At 35.3% G+C, this 19,764-nt stretch overlaps 3 protein-coding genes and 1 non-coding gene across 7 annotated transcripts; 3 read left to right on the top strand and 1 right to left on the bottom strand.

The window, feature by feature from the left end:
• On the top strand, nucleotides 1–2,748 carry LOC114734499 (uncharacterized). 4 transcript variants are annotated; one of them, XM_028922123.1, is made up of 4 exons: nucleotides 191–248; nucleotides 330–487; nucleotides 930–1,373; nucleotides 1,965–2,748. In XM_028922123.1, the coding sequence occupies exons 3-4, from the start codon at nucleotides 951–953 to the stop codon at nucleotides 2,652–2,654; spliced, it is 1,113 nt and encodes a 370-aa protein (XP_028777956.1). In that variant the 5' UTR covers nucleotides 191–248; nucleotides 330–487; nucleotides 930–950; the 3' UTR covers nucleotides 2,655–2,748. The 4 variants fall into 4 exon arrangements, with proteins under 4 accessions (XP_028777954.1, XP_028777953.1, XP_028777956.1 ...); XM_028922122.1 differs by having other exon boundaries at nucleotides 906–1,373; XM_028922121.1 differs by lacking the exon at nucleotides 330–487 and having other exon boundaries at nucleotides 1–248.
• Nucleotides 2,749–4,631: 1,883 nt separating this feature from the next.
• Nucleotides 4,632–4,703, bottom strand: TRNAE-UUC (transfer RNA glutamic acid (anticodon UUC)). The gene has a single exon. It is a non-coding gene; the product is annotated as a tRNA-Glu (tRNA).
• Nucleotides 4,704–6,714: 2,011 nt separating this feature from the next.
• On the top strand, nucleotides 6,715–10,218 carry LOC114734503 (wall-associated receptor kinase-like 22). Its single transcript, XM_028922126.1, has 3 exons — nucleotides 6,715–7,567; nucleotides 8,079–9,439; nucleotides 9,754–10,218. Exons 1-2 carry the CDS (start codon nucleotides 6,715–6,717, stop codon nucleotides 9,254–9,256), a joined length of 2,031 nt encoding a protein of 676 aa, XP_028777959.1. The 3' UTR covers nucleotides 9,257–9,439; nucleotides 9,754–10,218.
• A 5,012-nt stretch (nucleotides 10,219–15,230) lies between these two features.
• On the top strand, nucleotides 15,231–19,009 carry LOC114734502 (wall-associated receptor kinase-like 22). The gene is made up of 2 exons (XM_028922125.1): nucleotides 15,231–16,086; nucleotides 17,826–19,009. The coding sequence occupies exons 1-2, from the start codon at nucleotides 15,231–15,233 to the stop codon at nucleotides 19,007–19,009; spliced, it is 2,040 nt and encodes a 679-aa protein (XP_028777958.1).
• Nucleotides 19,010–19,764: the final 755 nt, after the last annotated feature.

The following is a 19,764-nucleotide window of genomic DNA, read 5'->3' as shown; positions in this document are numbered from 1 at the left end:
CTCTACAACAGTGCGACTATTCGGGCGTGGAATTCTCGTTCCTTTGGTTTGGAAATTCACATACGTTTCCGGATTTGTGAGTAGTCTCTCAGTGTCAGAGTTCTTTCTTTACTAGTTTTGTGGTAGTAATGGATCCTCTTGGTACTTTCTTCGACAAATTGAAAGGTTTTACTAAATCGAGCCAAGAATTCTTCGCCGGCCTTATCCCTGGCAATGGCCACCGCCGGAACTCTGCTTCTCGTAATCCGGTATGTTTCCCCACTTCAACCGTCATGTCTGATTCTAGCATATTCCACACGTATTGTTCTTTGAGCACAATGTTATTCTAGGCGACGCGCTGCTGTCTTTGCATTTTGAATAATGTTGGGCATTGTCCTTTATTTATTGCAAGAAAAGGATTTTCCGCTGGTTTTATTGACGAATAAAACTGCGGCGACCTTTGATCATTTAGTCTGCGTTGCGAAATTGGATGGTTCTAAAGTGAGGGGTGAGCATTATGCGGCACACTTTGATATTTGACATCATTCTTTTATGCCTATCATAAAATGGATGTTGCACAATCTTACCCTAAACTATTCATTTCAGTGGACTTACTTGTTTGTTATCTGATGTTCTATTTGTTTCGTGGGTTCCTTCATTCGCATTTTATTGATACTGGTTTCAATCAATGAGTCTTTGGCATTTCTTATGATTTCAGAAAATGTACGCATCTATACGCTCATTACAATAAGATTTCAGACCATCAACTTGAAAAATCTTTGGTGCTTGATGTTCTCTTGTTGTTCAAATTTGTTTGTCAATGAAGTTTGTTCGCTGTTGTGTATATCATAGACGAACTAGGAGTTCCTTACGCAGTGGTTTCTTCGTGATATGCTTGACAAATGTGTACACGATAATAATTTCAGATTGAAATCCTAAAACGTTTACAGAGAGAAGCTTTTTCGGATCTCATGAAACTGAGGGAAAGACAAGACAAGGTTGAAAGAATACTTTCCTTCTATAAACCCTCTGCAGGAGGTCCATTTCAAGAAGCTACCACCCATGTAAGGGGACAGGTGGATCTTTTGGGAGCTGTGTTGATGATGAATAATATTGATGAGGATAATTTAGATTTAATAAATAGAGCTGGAATAAGGACTGGAGTTGATTCGAGGTTAATTTTTGAAACAAACATCAGGGATAAGAATACTCTTGTTGCAGAGTTTGTGGCCAGTCAGAACGGTAAAGATCATGACACTGATGTCCTGGGAAGCTCGCTTTCTCTGGCGAAACTCTGTTATATGGCAACAGTTAGTGATTGGTTATCTGTGATGGCTATCCCTATGGGAGCTCAATGCAAAGATGTTGCAATTGCTTCGAAATCTTTCCACCAGGTACTACAGAATCTTATTTGTTTCTTTTTGGTGACTTAGTAATGTTCACATTGAGAACTTGAAAATTTTTATCCCAAATCCAAGCTTTTGTCATTTCTACCCTATAAAATTTGGGTAAATATTACTTGTTACAAGTTCTGAGAACATGGAAACAGCCTATAATGGTTAAAAAAAAAAAAAAAGAGAAGAGAAAGAAGAAGAATCTATTTTTATCTTTTTCCCGGGAAGTGTTAGAATTTGCAGCCATTGGTTGTTTGGTTCTCGTATTTGGCTGACAACAGATTTCATCATCCTGAGGTTAAGTCATGTGTATCTAGACAAATAGATGGTTCACCATGCCTTTTAAATTTAATCTGGAGTAACCAAATTGTAAATATATCTTTGCATTTGCAATTGACATGACTTTAAAGTCATACATTTTTTTCTCCTGATTTGTCTTCTTTACCTCCCTATATAAACTGAAAAATTTCTTAGAGTGAAAGTATATTCATGCAAAAAGGACTTGTCTATAATTCTGTTTTTATTTTATCTGGTTTTGGCTATCATTTGTTTATAGGGCCCTAATTGCCTCATGTGTTTCTGTGCATCAAGCACGGAAAGGGCCTTACAGACGTTTCCTCGGCTGGACCACCACTACTGAATCTGCAGAATGGTAGTGCCATCAGCATGATGGTGAGAAAATCAAATATTGTTGCTTCATTGGCTCAATTTGTATCCGGACTTGGAATGCCATTAGGTCCTAATGCAAGTGAGAATTGGTCCAGCACTTTCACTGAACTTTCATGTCAATTACCCAGAGGAACGAAGCTATCTGTTATGGGTCTCTACCAAGTTCCACTCTCATCAGCAGAACCATCAAAACTTGGACCTCTTGCATTTCCAATACTCACGTCAGAACAAGCAGAGCCAGAAGTACCTGAAACTGTCTATGGAGTATATCCTTGGTCGGAAACAAAGACACGTGTCTCCACTAGATCGATTGCCCTTGCATTGGAATCAGAACTTGATGATATCACAAAGATTGGAGGTTGGGTTGAGATGAACAGGTCAAATGTTCAATGGGGAGTGAGTGTGTCTGATGTCTCAGAAGATTCGTTTGGCTGGGGAATGAGCCTTAATGGTATGATTGGAGATTCATTAACCGGGGATCTCTTTCAGGCTGAATCCTATCTGAAATTTAACTTGGGTAATAAATTCTGCTTGAAGCCAGGTCTCGCTTATGCGGCTGCTGGGAATTCTAAAGTAGTTGGTTTGATGCTACGCTCTAGTTGGTCCTTCTGATCATTTAAGCTCAATTGAGTTGCATTGTTATGTACTTTTTGTTCAGGTGCTCATTATTTTTTCATCGACGTATATAATCCAAATCATTTTTTTTCTCGGATCGTTCTGTGCTTATAAATTTAAGATTTTTCTTTTAAAAATTAATTTACAATGTTATATCCATTCGTACAAGCATACATAGTGTCGGATTGTATTCCCTTGGGCATGCCTTTTCAAGGTATGGGAAATTTTACAATAGCCTAGGCGGACTTGTGTGTCATGCAAATCTTATCAATGGTTTTGTTTTTTTTAAATACTCTCAACAGTCTGATTTGTTGTAAATTCTATATTTTTAAGTGTGCATAAATTTTATATTTTACATCAAATTTGTTATATGCTAAAGAAAAAATAATTATCTAAAATAAGATTTGATCATTCGATTTACTTAAATGAATCAATTTATTTGAAAAGATAGATGTAAAAACAGTAACAAATCATATTATAATAATATAAGTGATGAGTAGTTAAATGTTATAACTTATAAGGGATCATGTCCTGTTAATTGGCTTTGAAGACCCACGTTTCCTCTAAATCGTGAGAATTTTTTTTTTTGGATATTAGTTACTTTACTTCTCTTCTTTTTATTATTATTTTAGATATGATCGTTATGGTTCCCCCCCCCCCTATTTCCCAAAATTTATATAATAACACTCATAATTTATGTAATACTTAAAACTCTTGATGTCCCCCTATATTTACCTAAAAATAAAGATAAAAAGGTAATTTTAATCTTAATCTTATTTTTTTAGGTGTAATATTATCTCTAACATTTTTAGTAGTGCAATTTTATTATGATCTTATTAAGTATAATTGTACCCCTGAAGAGTAAAATTGCATAAAAAAAATTTATGGGTGTAATTGCTCAACTAAAAAAATTAGGCATAAAATTGCACATTTACCTTAAAAATTAAACAAAAGGCATCTAAAGTAGTATACACAATTTACAAAAGGCTGATTGTTGCTTACTCAGAATTTAGGGAAAATGACAAATAAAAGAGCTTGAAATTATGATATTCTAATTTAAGGATTTAAAACTTCAAAATGACAGGATTAAAAAAAATCAAATTAAAATTTTGAAATTCAAGAAAAATAATAAAAATACTCTGTTGTTTTTTTCCTTAAAAGTTTGGAATTGTCCAAACTTTGGCATTGGCCAGGTGGCTAGTGTGGGAGCTTTTTTTTTTTTTTTCCCCTCTCCTTTGAAAGGGAGGAAATGGAGTTAGTGGGGGTTTTTTTTTTTTTTTTTTACATTAAAGCATAGGTATCCTCTTATTGGAGGCAATTCTATTTGAAGTACTATCGAACATTAAATGTAGGCAACTCTCTCAGTAGAAATTTGAGCATTGGTTCATTACATTATGAAAGATTAGTCCCTTTTACTAGATCCAATCCTGTTGGCGAGGTTAGTGGTATTTGATCCCCAACTAACCGGTTCTCAAAATTAAAGGTTACCACTAAGCAAAAAGCTTTGTTAACACTATAAAGTTAAAAAAAAAAACAAATAAATTAATTTTTTTACTTTGGCCTCAGCTCTTGTTTTTGATAACATTAGTTTTAGCTCTTGACAGTAATTCATCTAGGAATCAAAAGTCGTGATTGTGAAATAACAAGTCTTGATTATTGTCACAAGTACTTTGTATTTGGCAATAGTAAATGCCTAAATTGAAATATCATAATTTCGAGCTTCTCTATCTGTTATTTTTCCCAGAATTTATTTATTTTTGTTCTCTTTTCTTTTCTATAAAATTCATTTTTATTTGGAAAAAATTTAAAAATGCCAAATAAAAAATGTCAATAAAAATTTATTGTTATTTATAAATTTAATATTGTTAACGTTTATTGGTTCACTTTGATCACCCAGAAAACTTCGCCAAAGAGACAAAGGAACCTGGTATTATTATTATTATTGACATTATTTCGGGAAAGGCCCAAAAGGAATTCCGTTGCCGGGAATCGAACCCGGGTCTCCTGGGTGAAAGCCAGATATCCTAACCGCTGGACGACAACGGATTGGTTGATCGCTCGTTTACGCAAATATGTATTTCATCATTTTTTTAACTTTTCTGGCGTCCATTTAAAGCACCTCATGCCCAGCTCCAACGCAAAGAGGAAAACTTCTGAATTTGGAAACTAAACCAATCGTCTGGTAATTACTGATTGTATGCTTTCCTGATACCAACGGGGTTCTTAGATCAACACCCAAAAAAAAAAAAAATCTCCTATGAGAATTAAAATTTAATTTTTTATTAAGAAAAATATCAATATTTAATATTTAATAATATTTGCTTTCAATAAAAAAATAATTATGCCTAGCAAAAAAAAAAATTTCCCAGTCCTTATTGCCACGATTTATTGGTAATTTAAATTCAAAATTCATTTAAAATTAGCTTATATTTTTAAAAAGTTTAAAAAACTATTCTCACAACTTTATATTCAAGAGAACTTTAAGGGAAATGTTGAGCTATAGGTCCCACATCCCAACATGAGAATCCTTTGATCATAATACCCACTTCGATTTTTATTATAAGTTTGAAATAACTTTCAAATAATTAATTTACAGATAATTAAAAATTAGTTAAAAATAATAAATATGTTAGAAATATATTTTTGTTTTCAAGTATATCTTTATAATAAATAAGAAAAAAAGATAAAAGAGAATGTATGAGAAAATATGACAATAGAAAAATAATTAAAGGTAATATTAAAAATATGTATCAAAATGTTAAAACAAACTCAAATTAAAGTTTGTAAAATAGACTATAATCGTTCTCAAATTTAAAGTTTATAAATATAACCGGAGGGAGCAGTTGAGATATAAGGGATTATTTAGAATAGAAACAGATAATTTCATTAAAAAATGAATGACAGAGAAGCAGATACCAAAAACCAAAAAGGCCATTACGAGGAATAAATCTAGATGTACACGTCTTCAACAGACGCATGAGTTTCTTCTTCCTGACGAAACAGACGAATATAATAGCGACGGTGTTTTGGACTTATGACTTTATTGAAGTACCTACTTTGAATTACTTTTAACAAATCAAATTAGGAATATATAAAAATAAAAATAAGTAGACGTCACACGTGTGAGTAGATAATTACTACCTCCGGTTCTTAATATAAGATCCTGTTTGACTTTTTGTTTGGTCTTAATTATAAGACCCCAATCTATTTTGTCTTTCATATTTATGCATTTTTTTTTTCCAAGATAGTCCTTATAATAATGATATTTTTAGCAAATACACTTAATTAGCAAGAATATTTTAGGAATGACAATACTTATTTATTACAAATAACTAACTTAACTTACTTTCTTAATCTCCTCAAATAAGTCAACTGGGTCTTATAATTAGGATCGAAGGCAGTATTATTTTACGCACACATACACATGTTTTATACGATTATATATGATATTATCACGTCATATTTAAGTGTTATGGCGCCTAATTAAAGGTAGCTCTCCCAACATACTTTCTTTTTTCAAAAAAAAGAAAATGATTCAAACTCTCCACTTTTTTTTTTTTTTAAATAGAATCAAGTTTCTTCATTCAACCACCGTATTTGATTATGAAATTATATTAGGCATCACATATAATTTTGGGATTGTGCAAGTATAAATGCATAACATCCATAAAATATGTTAGATGATCCTCCTCCATGGCATTTTGACTTTTGGTAGATGTTCAAATACCCATTAATTGTAATATATTGATGCTTCAAAATCTTTTTTTTAAAAAAGAAACTAAGCTTTCAGATAATAACAAATGATTCACACGCATATTCAAATACAGTTGCAAGTGTCATTATCTCCCGTTTGATCGTTGATTTATTACATGACATGTGTGCCGTCATTTTGAAAAGTCATTCACAGAGCCACCTTAAAGTCAAACTTAAATCCGCCCATGTTGTTATGTTGGAATTCTCTTCCCTTCAAATGGAATATCAAACATATTCAACCTACACAGACATATTTATTACAGTATGATTGATCCCAATGAAGCTCATTTCCTCGTCTAAAGACATGAGGCTTCCTTCTTCTTTTTACATTCTGCTTCTGTCTCTGCTTTCTGCAACTCTCCATTGTTTCTGCCAACAAGAATACCTTAACAACACAGTCTATGACTGCAATTTCAACCTCACAGCAAAAGCAGGATATGTCTGCAATGGCCTCCAAAAGTCATGCACTTCCTTTGTAACTTTCAGATCAAGGCCTCCATACGATACTCCTCAAAGCATCGCCAATCTTCTTAGCTCAGAAGCAAGTTCCATAGCCTCCATCAACAACATCTCAAGCAATAACATAAACAGCAATATTCCTTCCAATCGGACTGTGATTGTTCCTGTGTATTGTTCATGTTCAGGCAATATCTACCAGCATGCCACTTCTTATGAGATGAAAAAAGGAGACTACTACTTCAAATTGGCCAACAAGACTTATCAAGGCCTTGTCAATTGCCAGATGCTAGTACGTCAGAATTATTACCTTCCTGTCAATATCAGTATTGGAGCTCAAGTTTCAGTTCCAGTGCTGTGTGCTTGTCCCACAGAGAGACAGATCTCAGATGGGGTCTCTTCCTTGCTGGTTCATACCCTTGATTATGGGGATACGCTTGAATCAGTTGCAGAGTCCTATGGTGTGGATCAACACAGTTTGATAACTGCTAATGAGTTGCCTTCAAATGCCACTATCTCTGCTTTGACACCTATTTTAGTTCCACTTAAGCCTTCTTCCTGTAAACTCAATCCACATATATTCTACTGCTCCTGTTCATTCTTTCAGCTTTACCTTTCAAATTCAAGTTTCAAACCTCCCAATTGTGGTCATCTTCAACCACATGCAAACCGTTTCCCTGTAAGATTGGTTGCTTCCATAGGTAAATCTCTTTTCAGATCTTTCCAGATAACCATGTTCTTAGCTAAGCATGATTGCGACTCACGTCAACCTGTTATCATAGGAAAATATGCAGAAGATATAGTTGTTTCCAAAAATGTTTATGAATCTCACTCCCCTAAAATGATATTGACTCTCACTTGTTTGCTGTTGGGTATATGGGAAATAACCTTTAGTAGTATGAAGTTTCAAAGCAGGAATTTCGGAAAGACATGTGATGCACATAATTTCTATATGCCTAATCTATTAGCCTTTTCGTTTATATAATAAATAAAACACATACCGAGTAGATATCTTAACTGTCCAAACTAGCTATTGTCTCACAAGTCACAACCTAATCTTCTCTCATCCTTGCTCGAGTGGCTGATCAAATCAATATCATTCATAAATTTCTGTGTCCAAGTACTGTTTGATAGCTATGTACCATGCTCTGCAAAATCTCTTGTCTGGAAATACATAATTATTCTGTTGCACTTTTGTTCATATATTTGCAGGTGTTGGTACTGGTGCCATCTTTTTGTGCTTATTTCTTTTGGGCTACAAGTCACATCAATGCATAAAACGAAAGCAAGAAAGAGTTCGTAAGGAAAAGTTGTTTAGGCAAAATGGTGGCCTTCTGCTGGAAGAAAAGATGTCAAATTATGGAAATAGAGAAATTGCAAAACTTTTTACAGCAGAAGAACTGGAACGAGCAACAGATAACTATAATCAAAGTAGGTTTCTTGGTCAAGGTGGGTATGGAACCGTTTATAAAGGAATGCTACCAGATGGTACCATTGTTGCAGTTAAGAAGTCCAGAGACATTGCAAGAAACCAGATTGAATCTTTTGTTAATGAAGTGGTGATTCTATCCCAAATAAACCACAGGAACATTGTTAAACTCCTAGGTTGTTGCCTAGAGACTGAAGACCCATTATTAGTTTATGAGTTTATTCCCAATCGAACACTTTCTCACCACATCCATAACGAGGAGCTTAAATCAAAACTTTCCTGGGACAACCGCTTTAGAATCGCTTGTGAGGTTGCCGGGGCAGTGGCGTATATGCATTTTGCAGCTTCCATTCCCATCTTCCATAGAGACATCAAAGCTTCCAACATACTCCTGGATCATAATTACAACTCTAAAGTCTCTGATTTTGGGTCTTCCAGATCCGTTCCGCATGATAGGACTCACTTAACCACAGCAGTACAAGGCACTTTTGGGTACCTTGATCCTGTATACTTCCAATCAAGCCAATTCACTGATAAAAGTGATGTATATAGTTTTGGGGTTGTACTTGTAGAGCTCATTACTGGAAGAAAACCCTTCTTGGAACAAGCTGAGGGTCAAAATCTTGTTGCAGAATTCATTTCTTTGATGAAGAAGGACCAAGTTTTCAAGATTTTAGACGCCAGGGTTGTTCATGAAGGAGGGAAAGATGACATTCTTGGCATTGCAAATCTTGCAATGAGATGCTTGAGACTGAATAGAAACAAGAGACCCACAATGAGAGAGGTTTCAACAGAGCTAGAAGCACTGAGAAAAACACAAAATGCCTTAGAGATCACTGAATGCTCTCATGAGTTTCCAGATGATAAGGACACCATCTCTTCTTTCGAAACAATCCAAGAATCCACAGAAGAAAGCATGTCATTATTTCTCGGAATGGATTCCACATCCATCCGAAAGTGAACCAGACACCTGCAACATTCTTTCTTTTTTTGCATACATGGGGTCCATATCCTTAGATCAGGATTGCGCCATTGGCAAACTTCAAGAAGGTGCAGCAAGAAAGAACAGGCAGGAAAGTCAGTCGCTTTGGTACCATCACATTACAAAAGCATGCAGAACAGGAAGATTGCTGATGCGAGAACAGTAATATTGTATTTCATTTCTTTCATGAGTGCATGTTGCCCAACTAATTTCAGTTTTACAATGTTTGACCACTGACATCCCTTAACTGGCTTAATGGTCTGTAAGTTAGAAAATTCTCCTAACCACCTAACTAACTCATGGATCAACTCATTCCCTACATTAATCTTCACCAATTTGTGGTTAGGCATTAATTATGGAAGGTTCATTTTTCATTTTACATCCTTCTAAAGCTCATTACTGGAGGGAAACCTATTAACTTCTCATAATAAAATCAGGGTCAAAACCTTATTGCAGAATTCATTTCTTTGATGAAGGCTAGAGCTGTTCGATGGAAGGACGCATGATCTTCTCGCATTGAGATGATTGACACTAGAAGGGAACAAGAGACACACAGTGAGAGAGGTTTCAGCAGAGCCAGAAGCACTGAGAAAGACAAAATACATTAAGGATCATTGAACGTTTTCTTGAGTTTTCACATGACAGAAAATCGGTTAAGCATGGCAATCCTTTCAAATCAGATAAAGAACCCAAAGAAGAAAATACATCATCGTTTGATCCGCCTGAAAGTGAAGCAGATACTCACAACACAGAGACATGAAGGTTGGTTGTTTTGATACCGTCACATTACAAAAGCATGCAGAACAGGGAGATAGTAAATTAGAAAAACATAAGCTTTTATTTCAATGCTTTAATGTAGAGGACATTCTCAGATTCAGATATGTAGTTCACAGTCTCAACTAATTCCACTTTTCCAATGCTGTGCTTGACTCGTGAATCAACCAATTCCCTCCATTAACCATCATCAATTGATGGCTTGGCATTCTTTATGCAAGGTCCGTTTTCCATTTTGCATTCTTGTTATCATTTGAAAATTATTACAGCATGGGCTTCCTTTGAAATAAACTTTTCTTGCCCACACCCCACAAGACAAAAACCAGCTCCTAGTCACTGTCCTAGTGATATTCATGGCTAGAGTACTTTCATAATGATCGCCATTATAATTTTGGTTAAGACATACTGAAGATAGTTTACTGAGAAATTAAATTAATTAATCGGTCCCTCTGGTTCACAAAAAGGTCCTTAGACTTCAAAAAATGTATAAATTAGTCGCTATAATTATCTCTTCTTCCCAGTCAATGCTCGGCAAGGAAGTCGCAGCATCAATGGAAATTCCATTGCCCATGAAATTCTAATAACTCATCTCTGATTCCTGCACAGGCCAGTCACAGACTGGGCTAAGGGAAAGGATGAGATGGTACAAGTTACCACTTGATCAGTACAAAGTCTATTTTATATTTAGGACAAAGACAAACTCTTCAACTAACTCTTGCATTTAGGACAAGAAAATGCAGTTAATATGCTCATTATACAGCTCGTCAAGCAATGGAATCTTGAGCATAGGTTCAGACCAGTTCTTAGTTTCTGGTCAAAAGAAAAAAAAAAAGGACCTGCTCTTAGTTTCCTTTGTTTCTATCAATGAGTCTTTTCTTGCTCTTCATCAACGGAGAACAAGAAAAGAACATGATTCTTGTTGTTGAATAAGCATAATTATACCAAAAAAGGGAGTTTTTTAATATTTTTTTTTAATCATATTACTTGATTATAAAATATAATAGGGAAAAAATGTAGTTGATTTGGTCATATAGATGACGTGTTATTGAGATTGTTGGCCTTCGTCTGAAAAACAATTGAGCGCCCACCTTGAGCTTGAAGTCAATGTAAGTCGGTCAACAATACTGTTGTGTTGGAATTCTCCTCTCCCTCCCATTCAATTTTAAACTCCTCTGTAGTGTCAACACATGAAGCTTCCCTTCAGGTTCACATTCTGCTCTTCTCTCTGCAATTTCTTAATGACTCCATTATTTGCTGTCATGGACCCCACGAGGACCTCATAATTGTTTCTAGACAAAATTATGCTGAAAGGACCAAAACCATAAGTTATGTTATTTCATGTGTTGAATGGCTGGATTTCTCAAATTACTATAAAGAACTGAAGTCCTTCTCTACAACTTGGGGGGGGGGGGGGAACCCTTAAATTTTGATAACTGAATTAGCCATACTGACTTCTGGTCAAAAAAAAAAAAAAAAAATAGCCATACTGACGTTGTTAAATTTGCAGTGTAGTGAATTCACATATTGGGACCTGTAAACTTGGGTTCTTTGAGTGTCGTTCAGAACCCAAATTTACAAATTTAAGTACAAGTATTTGAATGAAAATGGGTTCCATATATTAATACTCCCTCTATCTTTTTTTATAAGAAACAATCTCTCTTGGCGTTAGATAAAGAGGCTTTGGGATCTCAATCCCCAGTGTTCTAATTTATTTTCAGCTTCTATCTTCTGTACCCAAAAAAAAAAAAAAAACTCTCTTAGTGGTATCCCTAAATGTCATAAACAAATCATCTTTTCTAAAATTTTTGTCCAAAAAATCTCTCTTAGACGCTAGGGTTGTTCATGAAGGAGGGAAAGATGATATTCTTGTCATTGCAAATCTTGCAATGAGATGCTTGAGACTCAATAGGAAGAAGAGACCTACAGTAAGAGAGGTTTCAACAGAGCTAGAAGCGCTGAGAAAGACACAAAATGCTTATTAAGAGGTCACTGAACGCTCTCATGAGCTTCCAAATGATAAGGACACCATCTCTTCTTTTGAAACAATCCAAGAATCCACAGAAGAAAGCATGTCATTATTTCTCCAAGCGGATTCCACATCCATCTGAAAGTGAACCAGACACCTACAACATTGTTTCCCTTTTTCGGTACATAGGGTCCATATCCTTACGACAAGATTGTGCCATTAACAAACTTCGAGAAGGTGCAGCAAGAAAGAACAGACAGGAATTACTCTGGTACCATGACTGCATGACATTGCAGAAGCATACGCAGAACAGAAAGATAGCAAATGAGAGCAAAGTAAGATTGTATTTCATTTCTTTCATCCGTACATGCTTCTAAACTAATTTTAATTTTACAATGTTTGACCACTAACATCCCTTAACTAACTTAACTGTCTTTAAGCCAGAAAATTTTCCATTAATCTTCACTAATTTGTGGCAAGGCATTCATCATCGAAGGTTCCTTTTTCATTCCACATCTTGAAGTCATTTGAAATTTATTACAGCATGCACTTCCTCTGACATCAATTTTGAGCAGAGGAATCTTGAGCATGCTCACTCAATCAGTGGAATGTTGAGCAAAGTTTCACAGCCAGGAATCTTTCACATTCTCTCATGGACATTAGGAGGGCTGTATGGTTTCCCAGTCTATTGAAATGCACATTAGGACTTGGCTAGACCTGTTCTTATTTTCTTTGTTTCTGTTAAGTTTTAGTTTTCCCTTGTTCTTCATCAAAAGGGAAAAAGAAAAGAACATGACATTTCATTTTTGTTGAATAAGCATAATTATGCAAGAAAAGAATTTGGGAAATTGTTTTGGTTTAATTATATTACTTGATTAAAATATAATAAACATACAAGTCTTTGATGATAATATAATATGATAAATAAATCATAAGTTTACAGTGGAATTCTTCATTAATTTTGAATTGACTTTTTGACTGTCAAATTAAATTTGATGGGATGGTTCTTAAAACTAACAGTATTAATGTGTACTGTTAAAATTTGATATGAATGATTCATAATTACATAGGAATCATTCACAATGAAGAGAAAATGCAGTTGAAAGGAACCAATCCGTGGGCTGAAGTCTTGCAATTTGCTGGTGTCATTTCCTAATGTAGATGAATAGTTATTGAAAGTTCTGCAGCTAATAATGTTAGATGGATAGGAGCTAACCATCCGTTGAGAACAAAAGATCAATGAGGTAAGGAGTGTGATTTACTACTGGGATATCAAAGTGAGTTAAACGCCACGCAAGATTATCCATGTTAATTTCCTGGTTAAGGAAGCCTATCATCAGAATGAGGACATGCCTATTCTTCAGAATCCCCAACTCAGTTTTTTTTTTTTTTTTTAATTTTCTACAATTAAACACAAGCACACAAACATATTAACACCAAGCTAAAGCTTGGGACTTCATCCAAGCATGATGAATGGCGCTACTACGAGGACAACTTGGTGTTGATCCCACCTCATTGTTATACTCTTGAAAATGGATAAAGATGGATCAATTTAATTGTTCTCTTGTTTTTATTTGTATTTTAATTTCCAAGCTGTGAATTTGCCTTTTCATTCAAGGAAAATGAATTGCTATTGAAGGTGTTGGCCTTAGTTTGGGCCAAAAAAAAAAAACTAGGGTCCACCTTGGCTCATGTTTAGCTATCCAATAGAAAAAAATTGGCACCGAGATAGGAGTGGAGAGAAAAGATTTTTAATGATCCCTTATTTAGTTTAAGAGAGGAAGAGAAGGAAGCAATGATTAATTTATTATTCTACCCTTATATATTATTTTTATTTATGTTATATAAATTAATTTACCCCTTAATTCAAACTGCATAATTTATTACAATTCATTCTCATTCCAACACATTGTCAATACATGTAAAATACTGATATAATGATTTTTTTATTTCTAATTAATATAACAATATATTTTAAAACTTGGAATATCACAAAAATCATAAAGGCAAATTATTTAAAATTAGTTTGCTTTGGAGAAGTTTATTTTTATTTTTCTCATGAGCATTGATAAAATATTACAAATATCATAAGAACAAAATAGTCAATAAATTTGACTCACCTCTGGAAGGACCCAAAATGAGGGACTCCCCTCCAAAAAATTTTAACCAAATACTCCTCTTCTCCAACCAAATACGCCCTAAAAAAGTCAACTTAACTCGGTCAACAATACTCTCGTGTAGGAATTCTCTTCCTCTCCCATTGAACTTCAAACTCATCACTAATCAGAACACATGAAGCTTCCCTTCAAGTTTTCTGCAATTTCTCAATCACTCCGTTCTTGCCAACAAAGCATGTCTTCACGAAACTGCCTTTGAGCATATCCCAACATGTGGGGTAAAGCATTTGCTTCCTTGAGCCACCAATTGGACAGAAATTCATTATAAATCAAAAATTTTTCAAACACGTGCACAGGCATGGACTTTCATAGTTACATATAAACACGTACAATAAATGCTAAGAGAGAAAAAATACATGCTATAAATACAATTCAGACAACTATTCTGCCCTGTTGCAATCCCCGCTATATTCTTCAATCAGCAGGGCTGGACAATCGGTTAAGTCTAGAAGGCATACCTCTTGCATAGCCACAATTTTCCTTGGTCACTGTGAAATACAATCGTTCATATGGGTGAAACAACATTCTTCTACCCCTACTCTATTTTGCATTTCTTGTCTAAGATTAACGCTTTTCCTCAAACATTCTCTGCACCATTGAGCCACATCAATGTCACACATGCAAGAAAAATCTGTTAAATAGTTTTCTTGCCCATTCTGACTTTTGTGGCACCTTGGAAAAGGATGTCACTGTACTACTTAGATCTTACTCTAATAATTCCTTCTACAAAACTGATGTTTTATTTATTCCCCGTTCCCCCGAAACTCTTATAACTTTAGTTGTATAACTTATTTTATCAAAAAAAGAAAAAAGGTTGGCCAAGAAAAAAGGACTCCACGGTGCTCAAAAGAGAGAGAACGCGTATAAAAGTAACACTTCAGGCTTATTCTGATTTGAAGTCAACTCAAACCAGTCAACAATGTAGTTTTCAAATTGCCTTCCTCACCAATTTTGAAAAATTTGCCACACTCATGTATATATGTGTGGGTGTGTGTCAGAGAACAATACCAATGCAACCCATCTCTGGTCTGAAGTCATGAAGCTTCCTTCATTTCACATTCTACTGCTCCTGTTTGTGCTTTCTCAATCCCTCCATTGTTGCTGCCAACCTGACCCGGTCACCGACGCACAATGCACTTTCAACGAGACAACAAAATTAGGATACAAGTGCAACGGCTTCCAAAATTCATGCACCTCCTACGTTGCTTACAGATCCAATCCTCGCTATAATACCGCTCTAACCATTGCCAATCTTCTTGACTCCGATGCATCATCCATAGCTTCCCTCAACAACCTATCAAGCAACACCAAGCACATTCCTTCTAATCAAATCGTTGTTGTTCCAATTGATTGTTCCTGTTTGGGTGTTATCTACCAGCATCCCGTTTCTTATGCGGTGCAGAAAGGTGACACCTACTATGAGTTGACCGTATTTTCTTATCAAAACCTCTCCATTTGCCAGATGATAGTCCGGCAAAATTACGGATTTGACGCCCTCAACCTCACTATTGGTGATGAAATTTCAGTTCCCGTCTTATGCGCTTGCCCCACCACTGACCAGATCGCAGATGGGGTTTACTCCCTGCTGGTTCTCCCGGTTAACCCTGGGGATTCACTCGAGTCAATCGCAGAGGACTATGGTACGAATCCACAGACTCTGATGACTGCTAACCAGTTGCATTCGAACACTACTATCAATATCTCCACAACTCTCTTAGTTCCCCTCAAACCCTCCTCTTGTAAACTCAATCCGCATTTATTCTACTGCACCTGCTCATTCTCCGAGAAATACGATCCAGATTCAAGTTCCAACACTCTCAATTGTGATCATATTCAACCTGATCCTGATCCTGATCCTGATCGTTTCCCCGTCAAATTGGTTGCTTCCCTAGGTAATCTCTTTTAAATTTGGGCAAATTAAGTAGCATCATTTTTAATTAGGTTCCTGTACTTCTTTCTTAATTGGGTCCTTATAGTTTCCTTAATTAAAAGTATTAGCCCCTGTACTCATAACGTAGGAGAAAGAGCATTAGCATGATGTCACTCTCAACCTGCATACAACTTGATTGATTTTGCCACATGAATCTAAATAAAATTAAAATCAACTAAATTAGATTATAGATTACAAATGGTACAAGAATACAATTATGAGCATAACAATTTTTTTCTTTCTATGTTGATAATAAAAAAATTATTTCATCATTTTATTTAAAAAAACTTTTTAGTCTATATTTTTGTAGCAACTTCTATACCCCTTTTAGTCCCTATTATGGGACCCTTTGTAGAAGGAATATGTTGTCATTTTTATAAGACCCTCTAATAGTATTAATAAGCATTAAATATTCTTTTCTTATATGCCCATATTCAATAAGAATAGTAGGAGTATGATTAATATGATTTTGGAAGTTAGCGTAATTAATTATGCTAATATTAGAAATCAATTGAATTTTATGATAAGTTTAATACTTTTGACTATTTTTATTTATATGTGTAAATTAATTAGAAGGTTTTTATAATAAGAACTAGAGAGACAATTGCTTAGTTAGTATCCACATGAGCCCTAATTAATAGATTACGAGCCCTGATTAATAGCATCCACTGATTAGAGGTGAAAATAAGCCAGACTTTATCCTAAACAGGTCATGCCTGTTTAGTAACAAGCTAGTCTGAGCTTGGTCTGTAGCCTGTTATAGGCTTTTTTACAACCTTAGCCTGATCTATGCAAAGGCCTGGCCTAGCCTGAGTCTGTTAAAAAAGCCTGTAATTTTAAAAATTTCAAAATGCGTAATAAAAAATACATAGGCTAATAAAAAAAAAAGTAAAATGTACATACTACATAATAATAATTTTTTATTATTATATTTTATTTAAATTTTAATGTCATAAGTAATATTTTAAACTTTAATTACGATTAATATTATCAAAAATAAGTTACAAGTATATATTAAAATTTGAAATAAAACTATATATAAGTACAAAATTAAAATTTTAATTAAGATAAATAAACAGGTCAGGCCAGGCCTAATAGGATTAACATCTTTGGAAAGAGCCTAGACCTAGCCTTTTAAGCTAAACAAGTCATCAAAGAGGCCAGGGTTTTTTTCTATTTAGAAACAAGTCAGGCTATAGACTCTTGACATATCATCCAGCCTATTTCCACTCCTTTTACTGATGCCTATAATTAAGAAATTGTAAACTATAGGGACCTAATTAAAAATTTAGTAAAATTATATGAACTAACAAGTTAGTTGGCCCTTTAAATTCTGAACAAACAATCACATCTGTTTAAAATTTTAAATGAAGTTGAATTCAAATAACAACAACCCAAATTAAAAGGAAACTGTCGGATTTGTTTTTTAAACCAACACTCAAGAGTACCCTTGCGCCAAGACCACAACGAAGATGTCCAAGCCGACTATTGGCTCCAAGATAACCTTCTTTGTTTAAGTAGCAAATAAAATCAAAAACTTGATAAATTGTGGAGTTTATTTTTCGAGGATGGTTGATGAAACTATGCAATGTACTGTAATTGGGATGATCACTTTTCGCAGAACTCATACTTTCAAGGTACCTTATCTTTTGTCTGCAAACATAGAATTACTCCATTGCACTTTTGATCATGTCCTTACAGGTGTTGGCGTTGGTGTTGGCCTGCTAAGCTTATTTCTGTTGGGTCGCAAGTTATATCAATGCCTAAAACAAAAGCAAGAAAGAGCTCGCAAGGAAAAATTGTTCAAGCAAAATGGGGGCCTCCTACTGCAAGAAAAGATGTCATCTTACGAAAATGGAGACAGAGCAAGACTTTTTACGGCAGAAGAGTTGGAACGAGCAACAGATAACTACAACCGAAGTAGGTTTCTTGGTCAAGGTGGGTTTGGAACTGTTTATAAGGGAATGTTACCAGAAGGTACCATTGTTGCAGTCAAGAAGGCGAAAGAAATTGTGAGAAGCCAAATTGAGACTTTCATTAATGAAGTGGTGATTCTATCCCAAATAAACCATAGGAACATCGTCAAACTATTGGGGTGGTGCCTAGAGACTGAAGCGCCATTATTAGTATATGAATTTATTCCCAGTGGAGCACTTTCTCACCACATCCATAACCAGGAACTTGAAGGAAAGCTTTCATGGGACATCCGCCTCAGAATTGCTTGTGAGGTTGCTGGGGCAGTGGCCTATATGCATTCTGCGGCTTCCATTCCTGTCTTTCATAGAGACATCAAGACTTCCAACATACTCCTGGATCACAAGTACAGTGCCAAAATATCTGATTTTGGGACTTCAAGATCAGTCCCAAATGATAGGACTCACTTAACCACAGTGGTACAAGGCACTTTTGGATACCTTGATCCTGAATACTTCCAGTCCAGTCAATTTACAGATAAAAGTGATGTATACAGTTTCGGGGTTGTACTTATAGAGCTCATTACTGGAAGGAAACCGATTACCTTCTCTGAAGAAGATCAAGGTCAGAACCTTGTCTCAGAATTTATTGCTTTGATGAAGAAGGACCAAGTTTTTGAGATTTTAGATGCCAGAGTTGTGCATGAAGCAAGGAAAGATGATATTCTTAGTATTGTGAATCTAGCAAAGAGATGTGTGAAGCTCAATGGGAAGAAGAGACCCACAATGCGAGAGGTTTCAGCAGAGCTAGAAGGAGTGAGAAAAACACAAAATTCTTTACAGATCACTCGTTGTTCTCTTGAGTTTCCACAAGATAAAAAATCAGCTATGCATGCAACTCCTGATTCAGACCAAGAATCCACAGAAGAAAGCATGTCACTAATGTTCCAAATAGACTCCACGCCCATCTGAAAGTGATGCAGACACCAACTACATTTTTAGTCAGTGGGATTGTGCCATTGACAAACTTTAATAAAGTGCAGCAAGAACGAAGAGACAGGAAATTTGGTTTGCTCTGATACTGTTAGTTACAGAAGCATGCAGAACAGAAAGATAGGAGATAAGAGAAAAGTAAGATTAAATTTCATTTCTTTCATGTAGAGTACGTGCTCAGATATATGGTACTTAAATCTACTTTTACAATGCTTGACCGCCAACATCCCTTAACTAACTAACTGTCTTAAAGAACATGCTCCTAGGTACCTGACTAACTCATGGATCAACTAATGCCCTCCATTAATCTTCACCAACTTCCGGCATGGCATTCTTTATGGAAGGTTCACTACCCATTTCACATCCTCGTAGTCGTTTGAAAATTATTACAGCATGCACTTCCTCTGACATCCACTCTCCACACCCACATTACAAAAACAAACTCCTAGCGACAGTGTTCTAATGACAGTTATGTCAATCACGGTTAGAACATTATCATTATAATGGTTAAGACATCCTAATGATATTTTATTGAGAAAACTAATTGACTAGCCTCTTTACTTTGCACCTTTTTTTTTCCCAAAGAGGTCCTTATACTTCAAAAACATATAAATTAGTCCCTATTATTATTATCTCTATTTGCCTCGTTAATCCCCATCGTTTATGAAATTCTAACAACTCGTCCCTGCCTCCTCCACATGGCAGTGACAGCATGAAAGGGGATGGCAAAAGAC

Source organism: Neltuma alba, unplaced genomic scaffold (genome assembly GCF_004799145.2).
Source record: "Neltuma alba isolate B1F8T4 unplaced genomic scaffold, ASM479914v2 tig00013107_pilon, whole genome shotgun sequence".
Taxonomy (NCBI): domain Eukaryota; kingdom Viridiplantae; phylum Streptophyta; class Magnoliopsida; order Fabales; family Fabaceae; genus Neltuma; species Neltuma alba.
This window is presented reverse-complemented; position numbering and strand designations above follow the sequence as displayed.

Coding starts and splice junctions, on each gene's coding strand:
- LOC114734502 (XM_028922125.1), top strand. CDS start 15,231: ATGAAGCTTCCTTCATTTCACATTCTACTGCTCCTGTTTGTGCTTTCT. Junction 16,087..17,825: donor CAAATTGGTTGCTTCCCTAG/GTAATCTCTTTT, acceptor ATGTCCTTACAG/GTGTTGGCGTTGGTGTTGGC.
- LOC114734499 (XM_028922120.1), top strand. CDS start 129: ATGGATCCTCTTGGTACTTTCTTCGACAAATTGAAAGGTTTTACTAAA. Junction 249..905: donor ACTCTGCTTCTCGTAATCCG/GTATGTTTCCCC, acceptor TAATAATTTCAG/ATTGAAATCCTAAAACGTTT. Junction 1,374..1,964: donor CTTCGAAATCTTTCCACCAG/GTACTACAGAAT, acceptor CTGTGCATCAAG/CACGGAAAGGGCCTTACAGA.
- LOC114734503 (XM_028922126.1), top strand. CDS start 6,715: ATGAGGCTTCCTTCTTCTTTTTACATTCTGCTTCTGTCTCTGCTTTCT. Junction 7,568..8,078: donor AAGATTGGTTGCTTCCATAG/GTAAATCTCTTT, acceptor ATATATTTGCAG/GTGTTGGTACTGGTGCCATC.